General features: G+C 37.4%; 1 protein-coding gene across 1 annotated transcript in view; it reads right to left on the bottom strand.

The window, feature by feature from the left end:
* The window catches only part of PEX5L (peroxisomal biogenesis factor 5 like), a 30,460-nt gene extending 24,001 nt beyond the window's left edge, over positions 1 to 6,459 (bottom strand). Inside the window, exons 1-2 of the mRNA XM_030456358.1 lie at positions 6,376 to 6,459; positions 4,878 to 4,916 (exon numbers count right to left, since the gene is read on the bottom strand). Of these exons, the coding sequence (XP_030312218.1) occupies positions 4,878 to 4,916; positions 6,376 to 6,444 (108 nt within the window). The 5' untranslated portion in view covers positions 6,445 to 6,459. The remainder of the gene's footprint in view (positions 1 to 4,877; positions 4,917 to 6,375) is intronic.
* Positions 6,460 to 14,418: the final 7,959 nt, after the last annotated feature.

The following is a 14,418-nucleotide window of genomic DNA, read 5'->3' as shown; positions in this document are numbered from 1 at the left end:
CCCCTAAGTAGGTATTTCTAAGAACTGATAAATGGGAACCACAGCTAGAAATTCAAGTTTTCTATAGAGTATAACTGGAAGTACTAGCTGGATAGCTGTGCCTGTGGATCATTATTGTGGCAGGATAACAACTGGAAGGCCTCCTTTACTGCTTGCTAAAGGAGGTTTGGAAAAGGAGCTCCTGATAAAACCACTGGTCTTGTGCTAAGGGCCTAAATTGCATGAGTCATGTTTTTCCTCACCCACTTTCCTAGCTTGTTTATAAATATTCTGCAATCAAAATTACCATCTCGTGGCCTTTATTATTGTATAATGTGTGATCTCTACTTGACTTCTTGCAGCATCCTTGTGCCAGGGTCATACCAATTTTTTTTTTCTTTGTCACTCTATGTCCCAACAAAACTAACATCCCAGATATTTATCACAAGAATAGAGAAGCAATTCACAGGGCAGAGAATAAAACAGAATTCCACCTAACAGGAATTGCAGGAGGCTCTACAACTGAGACAAACTCAATTCTACCTCCTGGAAAGGGCAGTTCGGTGGTGTTGCCTCTCTGAAAACTGGGCTTGCTTAGCAGATGATCACTGGTACTCTGCCAAGCAGCAGGAAGTGTGTGGAGTGACCTTGTGACTCAGTGGTGAGGATATCTCACCTGAAATGACACAAGCCAAGGGACCCCCTGGGGCTTAACACAAACAACTGACCCAGGGCTGTGTGAAGTCAGAGAAGCAGCTGGAGGATCAGCAGAAGCACTGCATTGGATGTTTCAATTCACCTGCCAGCTGCGTTGTTTGAAACCCTTGCTTGATGTCTAAATTAGTTAAGTGAGAACATCTGTGTCACATCTTAAAAACCAGCAGTCACATTGCTTGGTGATAAGTCTTGCTGTGATCACTGTGTCCCAGTAGCATCCTATTTGTCAGTGCTGACCTGTACAAGCTGTGGTGCATTGTTGCAGGGTAGGACTGAGTATTTCACAGTTCACTGTCTCCTTCCCTCTGTTCTTCCTTGTCTGGCTAAAGGAAACTAAACGTGGGAATTGTAGTTGTAGCTGGCTCCTGCATTTTGGCTGCGCTCCAGCAAAGCACTTAAATGTGTCCTGCAAAACTCAAGGTTAGGGATGCTCTTCAGGGTCTTGCTGGATCAGAGCCAGGAAAGTTGTTCCTGTCCTATTTTGACTGTGACTGACAATTAGGCCTCTACTACGTGTACATATGAAAACAACTATCATGATTCCTTACAAAATATTAGAAAATTTAGTGTTCCTTGTTAGCTGAAAGTAAAGCAAGCTGCCAGTATATAGATCTAAGCCCCATGAATAAATTTTTAGTGAACCATGTCTTATCTCTAGGTAAATTGAATAGTTTCAGCAGTTGTGGGTTGCACTCAGCCTCGTGCACTACTCTGAGTAGGGTACAAATGTCAATTCAGATGAAAGATGCACAACTGCTTTTCTGAGACCCAACCATGCTATAGCAGCATGAAGTCTGTAAAGATGATGAGAGAATTATCAATACCAAATATATCATGGCTTAACACAGAATTTAATTTTTGTAAAGCTTATGTTTTTCCTACTGACCTTGAATGATTTGGAAAATGCCCTTTGTTAATTTCTCATGTAACAAAATTAATTGTGTTGTACTCTTGCTGTATGTTTGTATATAGTCTGTAATTCCTTTGCAATTACAGATTTTTCTGTGGATTTTTCTTTTAAAACAGGGTTCTGTGGCATAGCTAGAAACATGGCTGTGGTTTTGGATGTGTTGCTGTGGGCAGATTTAGGAAGAAAGTCCTAATTTCTTGTTGAATTATGCAGGTTTTCTCCATAGGGATCTGTCATGGCCTGTGTGTTTATTCTGAAATGGGTTTTTTTGCAGATCAAAAAGCTTGGAACTGAAAAGCTGTCTGTGGTTATTATTTACTTGCAATTTACGAGAACAGTTTCACTTTGCAAACAGCAATTTAATGTAAAGCAACTGTAGTACATGGCATGCAGCTCTAACAGGATAGTATATTTTTACTCATGAATGAACAGCTGACATTTCTTAAAATTAATTCATGCTCATAAAATTAATATTTTAAAAACAAGATTAAACTGGGATAATAGTTACAAAAGATGTTTCTGCAAATCTTTCTGTGCTTGCCATTCCACAATGGTAAGGAACTTTATAATGTACAAAAACAGAACAATTGTGTTAGGGAAAAAAAAGTTATACCATCAATTTCCATGGGAATTCAAAATTAAAGCTGTTTTTTCAAGGAAAAATGTATTTATGTGACAGAAATGTGTATAACTTCAGGCAAGCACTCAATTTATGACTTTGCATATTGTCAAGCCAACTTTATTATACTCATGAGATTATTTCTGCCAAAAGGATGCATACTGCCCTAGAAGCAATAGTAGTGTTGAGCAATATTTAACTTAGAGGTAAAGAACTAATTAATATTTGTACTGCCAAGCATGCGGTTTGGTTTTTTTACCCATATTTACTCTGTTTTAATACAGATGAAAAAGAGTTAAGTGTACACCCTACTAAACTTTTATAGTAAATTTCAATAAGACAGACTTGAGTTACATGAAAAATACTGTTAATGAATTTATCATGAATCCTTTAAAAAGAATATAAAACTGGGGTGTTAGGTCTAGTCCTTCTAAGATGAATGAAGAAATTGCAACTGTTCTCTGAGGGCAGATTGGAATGTGCAGAGAATAACTGTCCAAATTTAATTCTTGCCATTATCTAAAATTGCCATTATTTTTGCCCTTTTTTGCATTAATGTACTTCAGTTAGTTAAAATGGTTTTAATTCTTGTTTAGATTGATAGAAAAGAGAACAGAAGCTAATTACATTCACTTTAACTTTCCCCCATTCCATTATAATGTTACTTAATAAACATTTATGGAGTGAGCTGTAAGCCAATGCAAGTCTAATGCTAAGAAGCTTAGAATGAACGTAACTGATTCAAATGGGACTGAACTTTTATATGGAAAACTTTGGTTATGCAATCAAACTTGTAGTGAGTCCTTGATACACACATGAGCAAATCTACTCACAAAATTTGGGGCTGAACACTAATTATCTTTCCTGTTTTCTTTACAAAATTGGAAGATGTTGTATCAGAATTAAAAAACAAAAACTATTCTCCACCCACCCACAAAAAAAACCCAAAAACATAAAGCAAAAAGCCCAACTGACCAAGCAAAGAAAAAAAAAACAATCAAAAAACCCACCTCAAAACACACACAACTGAATTAAAAAAAACCAGAAATAGTGGAATTGAGGCAGTGGAAATGTTTGACTACCTTCCTCATAAGCCCTTGAGCCAATATAAATATGCTTATGTCAACTAGCACCTTGCAGATGAAGTTCAGTTAAAAAACATTGTTCTTCCTCTGAATGGTAACTAGTACCTCAGAGAGAGGCTGTAGAGAGGTATTAAGCACCTCGTAGAATTATTGAGGGGGGGGATTCATGATATATTTTTTTTTTTTATCTTGTGTATTGTAGCCTGAATTTTTCACAGGATAGGATGAATTTCAACACGTTTCCTATAATTTCATCTTTTAAAATTTCTTCTTTCCACTTCAGATTCTAAGACATTCAAATTCTGTAAACATTTTCAGTTATAAGCAGTCAATACCAACATTGTACTCTGAGCAGTATCTATATAGTTCATGTAAATTCCAAGTAGGCAGCTCCCATATTTTTGCTTACCAACAGAAACGGGGATAGCTTTCAGTGTATACTTTGCCTTTTTCCTTTTTGTGAGGTTTTTAATGGACTCCTATTTCTATTCCATGTAATATGAGTATAGTTGCCAGAGGATTATCCCGGACACGAATGACCTCCTGCATGTTTTGGGTTTTTTTCCCCCCCTATTATTTTGATAGGGAACCTACCATCATTAGCCTTACAATTCATTTACTCTAACAAAGAATCTAAGGTGTGATGAATCTGGGACAAATAACCAGAGATCTGTTTGCTTGCTATCAGGTTGGCAAGGCATTTAAGCATGCACATTTTTACTGCTCAATAAAGCAGTTAATCATACTCTGTAAGTGTGGATCAGAGTACTTTAATGACTCATCCTTTGAGGTTCCCTGACTTTGTAGTAAATTGGGAGTATCATAGCTGACTTTAATTTTAAACTTTGACTCCAGGGGATATTAAGGTTTACAGATGGGGTAGTTTTAGGGCTGTTTAGACTTTTTGCTTATTAGATTTCACTTAAACTTCCTGTGGAGTCTGCTTCCATAGTCAAATATGATTAATCCTCCATTCATCAAGGACTTTGGAAATGGAAGATGTCACAATTTTCTACAGAATATATTTAAAATTTTTTTTTTTACTTTTAGAAAAGCCAAACTTCTCTATCGGGGCTTGATCCTAGTATTTTACTTGCCAGGTTTCTTGCTTGTTTAGTTGTAGGGATGGAGCAATATAGATACCTCATGTAAATAATTACTTCCTAAGATATCCATGTTCTCATATTGACATCGGAGGAGGTGGTAATTTTGGAAGGACCAGACCTTATTCTCATGACCCAATTTGATGTGGTTTGGGAAACTCGTTTGCAGCCAATTTGGAACTTGCATGTTTCACCCTGTGAGCAGCAACCACATCCATCTGTTTCATCATGTAAAGCTCAGAGACAAGCACTTTGGTGATGGTTAAAAATGTCTATTGCAACAGAGCAGTGCATTATTCAGAATGAATGGGCTGAAGGAGAGGTTTGCATGGACACAGTGAAGAAGAAGCATCTCAAAACAACATTCCAGCCAGACAATTAGGATATAAATGATGTATGCAATATGGTGGTATAACTGCATGACACACATACATGATGCAGAGATGGCTATGGAAAATACTCACTTTTTCACTTGATTCTGCCTCCTTTTGGCCTCTGCACCCCTTTGGTGCATAGTGGGGAAGTAGGTATTTGTGTTTAGTGGAAGAAATTACACTGACTAACAGACACAAGCATTTTACTCATAAATTTATCATAGACTATTGCTGAGTAGACTGACAGACAACCACTACAAATGGTGCAGTAAACATTTAATGAACCCAGGCTGAACTCCTGACCCTGTTGAAGCCAATGGAAGTGTGGCACTTTGTGAAGTGTTCTGGGTAAGGGAGCAGCATTTTATATTGGCTTCTTATTGTTTGTTAATAATTTTGTAGAAAACTAAAAATGGTGCCTTAAAGAGAACATCCTTTTTCTTTAATATCCAAGAAGTAATTGCAGAGAGTTCACTACAAGCGAACCATGGTGTTCAACAGGGGCCAAGGAGGAGATTTTCCAGACCTGGTTTCCCAAGTTGATGATGATATTTCTATAATATGACTATTTCTATAACTACTAGTGCAGTACATCTGATGCACTTTGTGCTGGTCTTGTGTGCATCTTAAATACTTCTAAAGAGTACAGTAACTGCTGTTCTAAAATGTGAAAGGAATAGAACAGGACTGTGGATTTTATTGAAGGCTCTCACAAAAGAGCAGCTATGTGCTGAGATTACTTCCATTACACCTCCTGTTGAACAGGAATAACTTGTGTGCACTAAATGTTAACAAGTAAAAAAAAAAAATGTACTTGCTTGGGCAACAATTTTTTGTGTGTGAGCAACAGGAGGGAATAATTTGCTCTTGCAGTGAGGTGGAAGTGCTGTGTTGTGGTAGTGTTCAGTCATTGTCTTCCATAAACTACTGAAGCCACCGAGGGCTGGAGGGGTGCAGTGAGGTTGTGTCCTGCCTGCCTCTCAAGTTGTAGGTGTGAAAATCACAGTTGGATATTCTGGAGTAGGATCCCAGTGAGAGCTCAGGGATGGGATCTGAGGTAGCAAGAATGCTGCTGTGAAGTGGTTGTTTCTTTGTTATATATACTTATATGCATTGAATATGACTCTTCTATAGATGCACCACAACTGAGTACTTGCGGTGCAAATATTGATGGCATTAATATGTAGTTTTTAAATTGGTTTTAAATAACTTTCTTGTAACTGACACGTACTGTACTTTCTATTTTTTATGGAAAAATGTAATTAAAAAAAAATTATTTTTAATATTCACGTCTAAACATCCTCAGCCCCCAAGCGATTCCATGATTCACCCCACGCTATTCCCCCGTCAGTCAAGAAGCGCGATGGCACCGGTGCCGGATCCTCCCTCGGGTGGGTCCGCCCAGCACCCCTGCGGCTGGAGGGGCGCCGAGGGGCAGCCCCGGGGGGTTGGGGTGTGTGTGTGTATTGGGGGGGGGGGAGGTCAGGTCTCCCCCCGAACCTCCGGTACCGCCCGCCCTGGGGCTCCGGCACCTCCCGCCGCGGCGGGTGATTCGCGCTGTGACCTCAGAGCCCCGCGCTCCGCCCACCTGTGATGTGATAGTAAGGAGGGGCTTTTCCTCTGCAGACTCCTCCCTCGGAATCTCCTTCATCACCATGGCAACAGCCTTATCTGCCGCCCTAGAGCCTTTCCCCTACAACAGCGAAATCAACAATGGCGCGAGTCAGCAGCGGGCCGGGCAAACACCGCCTCCCAAACACACCCCAGAACCTCCCCGGCATCGCCGGCTGGAAGCAAAGCTCGGTTGAAAGCAGAACACACAACACACTCTTAAAAAACGAACAAAAAAAACCCCAACCCCCCAAAAAACCTCAAGAAGTTGTCTGCCAACCCGTTAGTTAACAACACAGCCGGGGTGTAGCTGTGGTCTCTGTGGAGTTGCCCCAGTGAAGTCAAGGAGAGTGTGGAGCCACCTTGCCGGGGCAAGGCTGGCTGGAAAGTCAGTGGAAAGGTCCTTGTGCAGGATCGCATCTCCATAGCAGTCAGGTTTGGAGGGGCAGAGCCTTGTTGTGATTTCAGTTTCCCAAAAGTTTACATTTGAAATGCCTGGTGTTTGTTTAGAAACAGCACCAAGCTGATTTATAAATATAAAGCAGAGTTCCTTGTAGTTCACTGAGGCAAACTCTCCCTGAAATTTGAATGTGTAAACTGTAGGGCTGGCTTGCAGGGTTTATGGCTCTAGTAACATTTTTTTAAAGTAAACTGCATCATAGAAACAGTATCTTTTTGCTCACAGTATACGGAGCCAAATTCTGCCATCAGAGACATTGCTACAATTCTCCCCCAAAATGGTCATTGTTGCTGCACTTATAAAAGGATTTTTATTTTTCAACTTCCAATTTCTTAACATTGACTTAATATATTATAAATAGTCAAGTTAAGCTATTTCAAATTTATTTGATATGTTAGCCAGAGAAAAATGCATTAACTTGTGCCATATTTCCTTTGAAGCCATACTCGATTGAAAAAGTATTTATCCTCCTGAATTAACATTGATTTCTGTATTTTGATACCAGTCTGGCAAGTAACAGAGAAAGTCTGAGCATGTGCATAAAGCATAACAGGAAAACTACATTAGGCTGCTGACCCTGGATATGTCCCTACTTACACTTTAAAAACTCCCATTGATTTCCATGGAAGCTTTAGCTGTGAAAACTGCAGGATCTGGCTCCGTAAAAGCTGTATTTTACACTGGGCTTAAATATATTTAAATACTTCATATTATCAGAAGGGGTTCTTTGCTACCACATCATACACTAGAATTACTTTCTCTAGCACTGTGTTCTGTGCCCAACAAAAAACCCACTATAGCTGGTGCTGAGCTACAGGCTGCTACAGAAACATTCATCAATTGTGGGTAAAAACATTGCATACTATTACAGTTTTTGAACAGACTTTATTAATCCTCAAGTCAATCTTAGGTTAGCTTGCTTGTGCAACACATCACAGTTACCCTATGGAGAGTTCTTTGCATGCTGCAAGAAATTCTCAGAGCGGAAGTGTCATGAATGATAAACATGCTGGATTTGTGATGCCTTTGATAGCCAAACAACTGCAACGTCATTGTAAAATTAAATATATTTAATTCAATGAGAGTGACTTCTAATTGGTAAGCATATCAAAGGTTCTTGGCCAATCACGCATTTACTCTGTTCATGATTCATATGACATATTCCAGGTCTATGAAGCTTGTTTCTAGTATGATGCATGGAGCTGTTGTTAGCACTAGTAACATGCTATTTGATCTTGATCAAATGTAGTCCTTTTGTGCTGAGTGCTAGAACAAAATAATTTATCAGCTAGAAAGGATGCATTGGGAAGCATGCAGTGCTCTTTATTTCTTGCAAAGTAAAAACCCACCAAAGCAAAGGTCAGGTCACTTTTTTGAAGACAGAGCCACTTTTTCTTCAAGGTTTCACCTACTGCCTGAAAAGAGTCATGATACTCATATTAGTGCCTGCTGTTAACCTTTCATAAATATAACTCTGCTAAGCCCTGGGAATGGCTGAGGCCATGTATAAAATCTGTCTTGTGGGTTTACAGTGGCTGTAGTACTGTGCAGGATAGTGACCTAATGAATATATGAGTGCTATTTTTTATGAGCAGACTTCATATATTTGCTAGTCAAAGTGTTTCTATGCTACTTTTTTATTGTGTTTGTCTTTTTGTCTTTTAGTTTTCCTAAAAGACTACATGCAAGTCAGGCTTTTTTTTTTTTTTTTTTTTTTTTTTTCCCTTCTTCTTTCCTGGCTATTCAACCTACAGTGCTGAATCTAGCAGCAGGTAATTTACTGCATATCAAAGAGACAGGCACTGGAGTGAAATAACTTAAATTTTCAGTTTCTGTAGGAGAGATACAGAGGTGACCAGTTTGTTAAAGAATCCAGTTTCTTTTATTCTGGTGAGTAGGAGTGGATTTTGTTGTCCAAAGGTTGAGAAGTCTGGTCTGTGTATTCACTGTAAGAAATATTATACATTCAATCCTTGCCTGTGTAGTGACTGGGCAGAAGAATTGCAGAGGAAATAGATGAGGTTTTCTGTGTTGGGGACAGCCTCATTACTGTTGTGAACTGCAGCTGCAATTACAAGCTGTGGTACACTGAAGGATTATTATTATTTTTAAAAGGTGTTATCATCAATTTACTTGACTTCCTTCAATATTGTTTCTTAGCATTTTGACTTGGTCTATGTGTTTGTCATAGTAGCTTATTGCTCAAACCCTGTAATTCTGTAAAAGCTAATTTTACACTTGCCAAGTCTGAAATAGTTTGTTGACAGTGCAGATTTGTAAGGTAAGTTACTTTCTCATGTAAATGGCAGTTTAATAATTTAGTAAATAAATTCCATCATTTCCTGTTAAGTTGCAGTATGCAGATGGAAACATGATGCAGAGCATGACAACATATGTACAAATCAAGACAAACACAAATTGATGAAGGAAAAATATTTTTGTCATAGAACATTGCTGAAGGAAAACTGAGAAGCATGCCAGTATCTCTTGATTTGATACAATTAAAGTGCAATGGTTCCTTTAAGTGATGTCTCCCAAGCAAAATAAGTAGAGCTCAGAGTGTTCCCATGCTGCTGAATATTTATAACAGGACTGGTTTCAAAACTTAACTCTTCCTCTAGGGTTATCCTTTGTGATCAGATAGTGGATACTAATAGATATCTCCAAAGGAGTATGCTGAATTGGCAAGATTTTGTAAGGAAATACTGATGTTTCTGAATATTTCAGAGTTAAATTTTGTAAAGAAACACTATTTAGATGTGAAACTCACTACTGAATCTTTAATTAAGCCACTGCAAGAGCATATTAACATAAAAATAAAAAAAACCCAAAAGCTTTACGCTGTCCTAGAAATTCAAGTCAGTGATGCCCATAGCTTTGCAGCCATGCTTTTGAATGAGAAAGCTTCTGGTATCATGGGAGCAATAGATCACCTTCAAGTACTGATGGGCAGATCAATTAGAATGAATACATGGTCAGATTTCAAACATTTCTGTTTGAAATACTATATAATTCTGTAATTCTTCATTACAGTTGTTTGGAAATTTGTTCTTGTATATGGAAAGCCAAGGGCCAGTGCCTTGTAAATATTTAGCCTTTTGACAACAGTATTTAAAGTGTAATGATTAATTAGAAATTAACTCTTTGTCATCTTGCATCTAAATTGATTATTAGATGTCTAATTTTAACAAATATTTGACATATCTGAGTCTCAAATTCACCTTTCAGGAATATTTAGACCACTTGTTTTTGTGAGAAAGTGAACAGAAAGAAAATGAGGAGTGAATTGATTTGTTTTATAAGATATGTATACCTTGAGCAATTCATTCTGCCTGTATATAAATCTGTGCTCTTCCATTTATTTCCAAAGATCCTACCAAGCTGTTTCAGCTTTACATGACAAACTACACTGCATTGCTACTCACTGAGCTATTGGCAATCATCTCAACATGGGCATATTTAAATTGAAGCTTTTAAAAAAATAAGTGTTAACATGGCTTCCCTTGTAAAGAAATTTGGTAATGAAAAGTGATATGCAGACAGTTCTGGTACACGTATGCTATGATTACTGATTTCATGGGTCATCTTTCTAGTTGAGGAGAAGCAGAATAATAACTTGCTGTATTTGTGAATATAAAGCCAAAACCTGACCAGATATCCTGAACTTTTCACATCAGGCTAGTGAACTGAAGGGTGTTTAAAAACAACAACAAAACCACTGAGTAATTTTCAGGCCAGAATATCTCAAAGTACTCATCTGCTTGATTTATAGCTTTAGTGGCTTGGGGAGGGACTTTATAAAGCAAACATTGTGAAATATGCATCAGTGGTAACTTCAGGTGGCTGTGTGAGCAGAAAGAACAGATAGATCTACCTTGTGTTGAACTGCTGCCCAGACCCCCAGGCAGCTGATACATTACACTTCAAAATGAATTTATGCACCACAAATCTTTGTTTTGTGCAATTAATAATAAAAATGAAGGGACAAACTTGGCTATACTCTTTAAAATGATGCAGTGGTCACACATTTACTTCTGAAAATGAGCACACACAGCTATGTGATGGTGCCATGAGAGTTCTCATGTCTACAAGCTGACTGAAGTCTTTATCATGCAGGATCTGTGTTTATCACTTTGTATAACCCTTTTGGAGCTTTTCTTTTCATAGTTTCTCTCTGTGTGTCTTCTCAATACCTGTGCTTTCCTGCTCTTTTCTAGAGGTGTTATATCTTGCATCTTATAGATCATTAAAGATAATGAGAGCATATCATGAGGCAATTTTATGAACCAACACAAGATGGATATTTAAATAGAAAATTCTGCTTCATCAAAACTCCATGTAGTTCTTTTATTCTGAGCTTAAAAACTGAGGTATATACCTAAGGTAAATGGGAACATAATTCCTGTGGCAGTACTCAGTTGGTGGTGGTGTGGAGATGTGAATTAACATTTCTGTTAGTGATGGTCCAACCTCTCTTGATTCATGGGCCTTTGGTAGCTCATTCATATGAGATGGCTGAAATACAGATAGTGATGGCTAGAGAGAAGAAATCAGGTGAGGAAGGCTTGCCTAAGGAGTAAGTTACAGTAAAGCAGATAAATCTATATTGGCTGAGTTCAAAGTACACTGTTTATCTTTCATTCCTTTATTTTTATGCTGAGGGAGTGATATTTCAGTATTAATATGGGAAGACTTTTCCTTTATTACACGTAAGAAAATTGACAATGCAAGAGATGGATAATAACTGATAAGACCCAGAAACTATTGTGCATTAAATAGTTAATCTTTATCAGTAACATAATTAAAAAATGCACTTAAGATGTGGCAACACAGTCATATTTTGGCCTTGTGTAAAGGGTGATCTCCAAGTATCTCGTAGCAGTCTGTCTTCAGTCCCAGACTTGAGCTTTAGCTGAGAAAATAGTTCTGGATCTCTGGAGAGAGATCAGTCTGTGGGCTGTTCTTTTTATTAATTCTTCACTTGGGTCCAATGAGACTCTGGAAAGTGCATGACAATACTTCTAAGTATGCATAAAAGACAACTAGAAGTGTAACTGTGCCTGGAATATAATAGAAGCTTTAAAAATGCAAGTGATGCAGGTCCTGATGTTAAAATTGTATAACCTATGCTCTCTCTGCCTGAAACATAAAATAAATATGTGGGCTTTTTCCAGTATTTGCAAGTTTAAGTGTTTTTTGTTTCAGATATCATTATAAAAGTGTTCACTTCACAGCTGTATGCCTGCACAGCTAAAAAAAAGGAATTACATCCCAGCAGCCCAATCTTCTTATTTGTGGATACTTTCTTTGAAAAGATTAGACAGAGTCATCAGACATTTAGAATGAGAAAAAGATAAAGAAACAATTTAAAAGGACACAAGTTCTCTTAGAGAGCTAGAAGATGACTTTACATAAATATTAATCTGATCACATCCTATAGTTCTATTCTGTGGGAGTCTTAACATCATTTAAAACCTGAAACTGTGGTTTTCTGTTCAGAAAGGAACTGGCACATCTTTAGAAGATGTAACAAGTTGTCATCTAAACTACTGGGTGGACGTAATGGTTATCTGCTGTTTCCTCTGGATTTACGTTACCAAATTAAAGGAGCCTATGTTGCTTATTGCCAGTGTAGATATGATTTTAATGTTGTTTTGAAAGCCCTTGAGGAAGGTGGTATTATTTAGTAAAGGCGGAATTATAGTGACTAAGGGCAACTGTTCAGATGCCATGCCAGAGACAGATAAAATTTTCCATAATGTTTTGGTATTTATTCAAATAAACAAATTGGTTTATGTCTTTTGCTCAGTCCCTAATTTAATAACCTTTTAGAACTTGTATTACTTCTAAAACTGCTGCTATTTTGATGGATGATGATCTTTTATTTTACACAGAAGATAGTTTGCAATGTATTCTCATCAGTATTAACTCTTATTGAAGATTAGGCTGAAAATCTCAGGATTTGAGTTCTATAAATCTGGGGTAAACATGTGATCAAAATCCATGCCTTCAGTTTAATTATTTCATATAGATACATTCGTAATTTATGTAGAATGATTATAGGAAAAGGTTTAATTCTGTTTAGGATTTTTCAGGTTTGCTCTTATGCTAAATGCCTTGTTCAAATGTTCAGATGCTGTGCAAGAAGAATGGAAAATTTTCTTACCATGAATATTTGATTCTGCTGTGTAGAAGACTAGAGGGATTGTGAGGCAGAGAATGAATGGAAAAAAAAAGTAAAAAAGAGTAGATATGGGGTTATAATCTGGATTTGTTTTGGAGCAGATTGTTGTTTCTTATCAGGCCTGTGATTATACCTGTACATGTTAAATAATGAAAACATCTCGTATTAGATGGCAGATTTGAAAATGCCAGATCAGGATAGTTTATGATTGAAAAATAATTTTAGTGCTGATTTTCTTGAGCTATTGGAGTTCTTTCCAGCCTCTATACTGAATGCTGCCAGGATAGATTTAGCACTTTCTGTAATACAAACAATTGAGTCCAACCACAATATAATTTCATACTCTTGAATTTATTATGTAATTTTTCTACTACAGACTTGGGATCTGAGCCCCTTCTACAGCGTATGGAGTGTAAAGTAGAATGGTAATAGCAATTTGGTAGCAAGGGGGGGTTTCTCCTCTACCCTTGACCCAAAATTCATTCTATGCCTCTTGTGCTGTGTGTTCCTGGTGACAAAGATTTCTGAATCTCTGTTCTCTTACTTGCTAGAGTTTTAACCCAGTGTAGCAGAATATGTTTACCCCCTTTTTTTTAATTTTTATTTTTTCACTAAAAATAGCAGGTTGTCATTTATCAGACCATAGCAATGGACACTGTGACTGACAAATAACTTGATGTCCCTGACCGGGAGATGGCCTCTGCACACAGTTTCAGCTTTGGGATGATCTCATCTGAAGTACTGAAAGCAGCATTAGCAGCATTGTATAAGCCCATTTAGAGAGGATTAGGCTTCTGTCCCTTCCTTTGGGCCTTTATTTATGACATAGTTTGGAAACCTTCAGGAAACAAGTTCTTAAAATTGAGATACTGTGTGTGCACTGAAAATATATTCTTAATTGTTTGATTTGTGCTCTTAGTTTGAAGAATGGACTTTTCTACTCCTTTTTGCAAAAATGTAGTTACAAAAATGAAAAGGTATTAGGTGCACTAGTAGATAATCTATACAGTGTAGATATGCAATATATACGTAATATCTAGACAATAAAAGCTTGGTTTTCTATATTAACTATTTAAGATTATTTATAGCATGATGGATATTCGTTAAATTAGTGTAAGTGAGCCCTTTTGTATATGTTTGCAAGTAATCTCTGTTCTTTTTGGCTTCAGTGGATTTAATTTAAGTTCCATGACAGTGGTTGGCATTTGGTCTGTTCTACAAAGAACTGAAAGTAATGTATCTATTTCTTATAACCAGCACATCACTGGTATCAGATATGCTTTGCATTGCTTAAATAGGCAATCGCCCTCTCCTGTATCAAGGTACTGAATGCAATAAAAAGTACTATTTTAATAAGTTTTAACCTTACTTTTGCA

Source organism: Calypte anna, chromosome 9, assembly GCF_003957555.1.
Source record: "Calypte anna isolate BGI_N300 chromosome 9, bCalAnn1_v1.p, whole genome shotgun sequence".
Lineage (NCBI taxonomy): Eukaryota > Metazoa > Chordata > Aves > Apodiformes > Trochilidae > Calypte > Calypte anna.
Note: the sequence above shows the minus strand (reverse complement) of the source record. Positions and strands in the feature narration are given on the sequence as shown.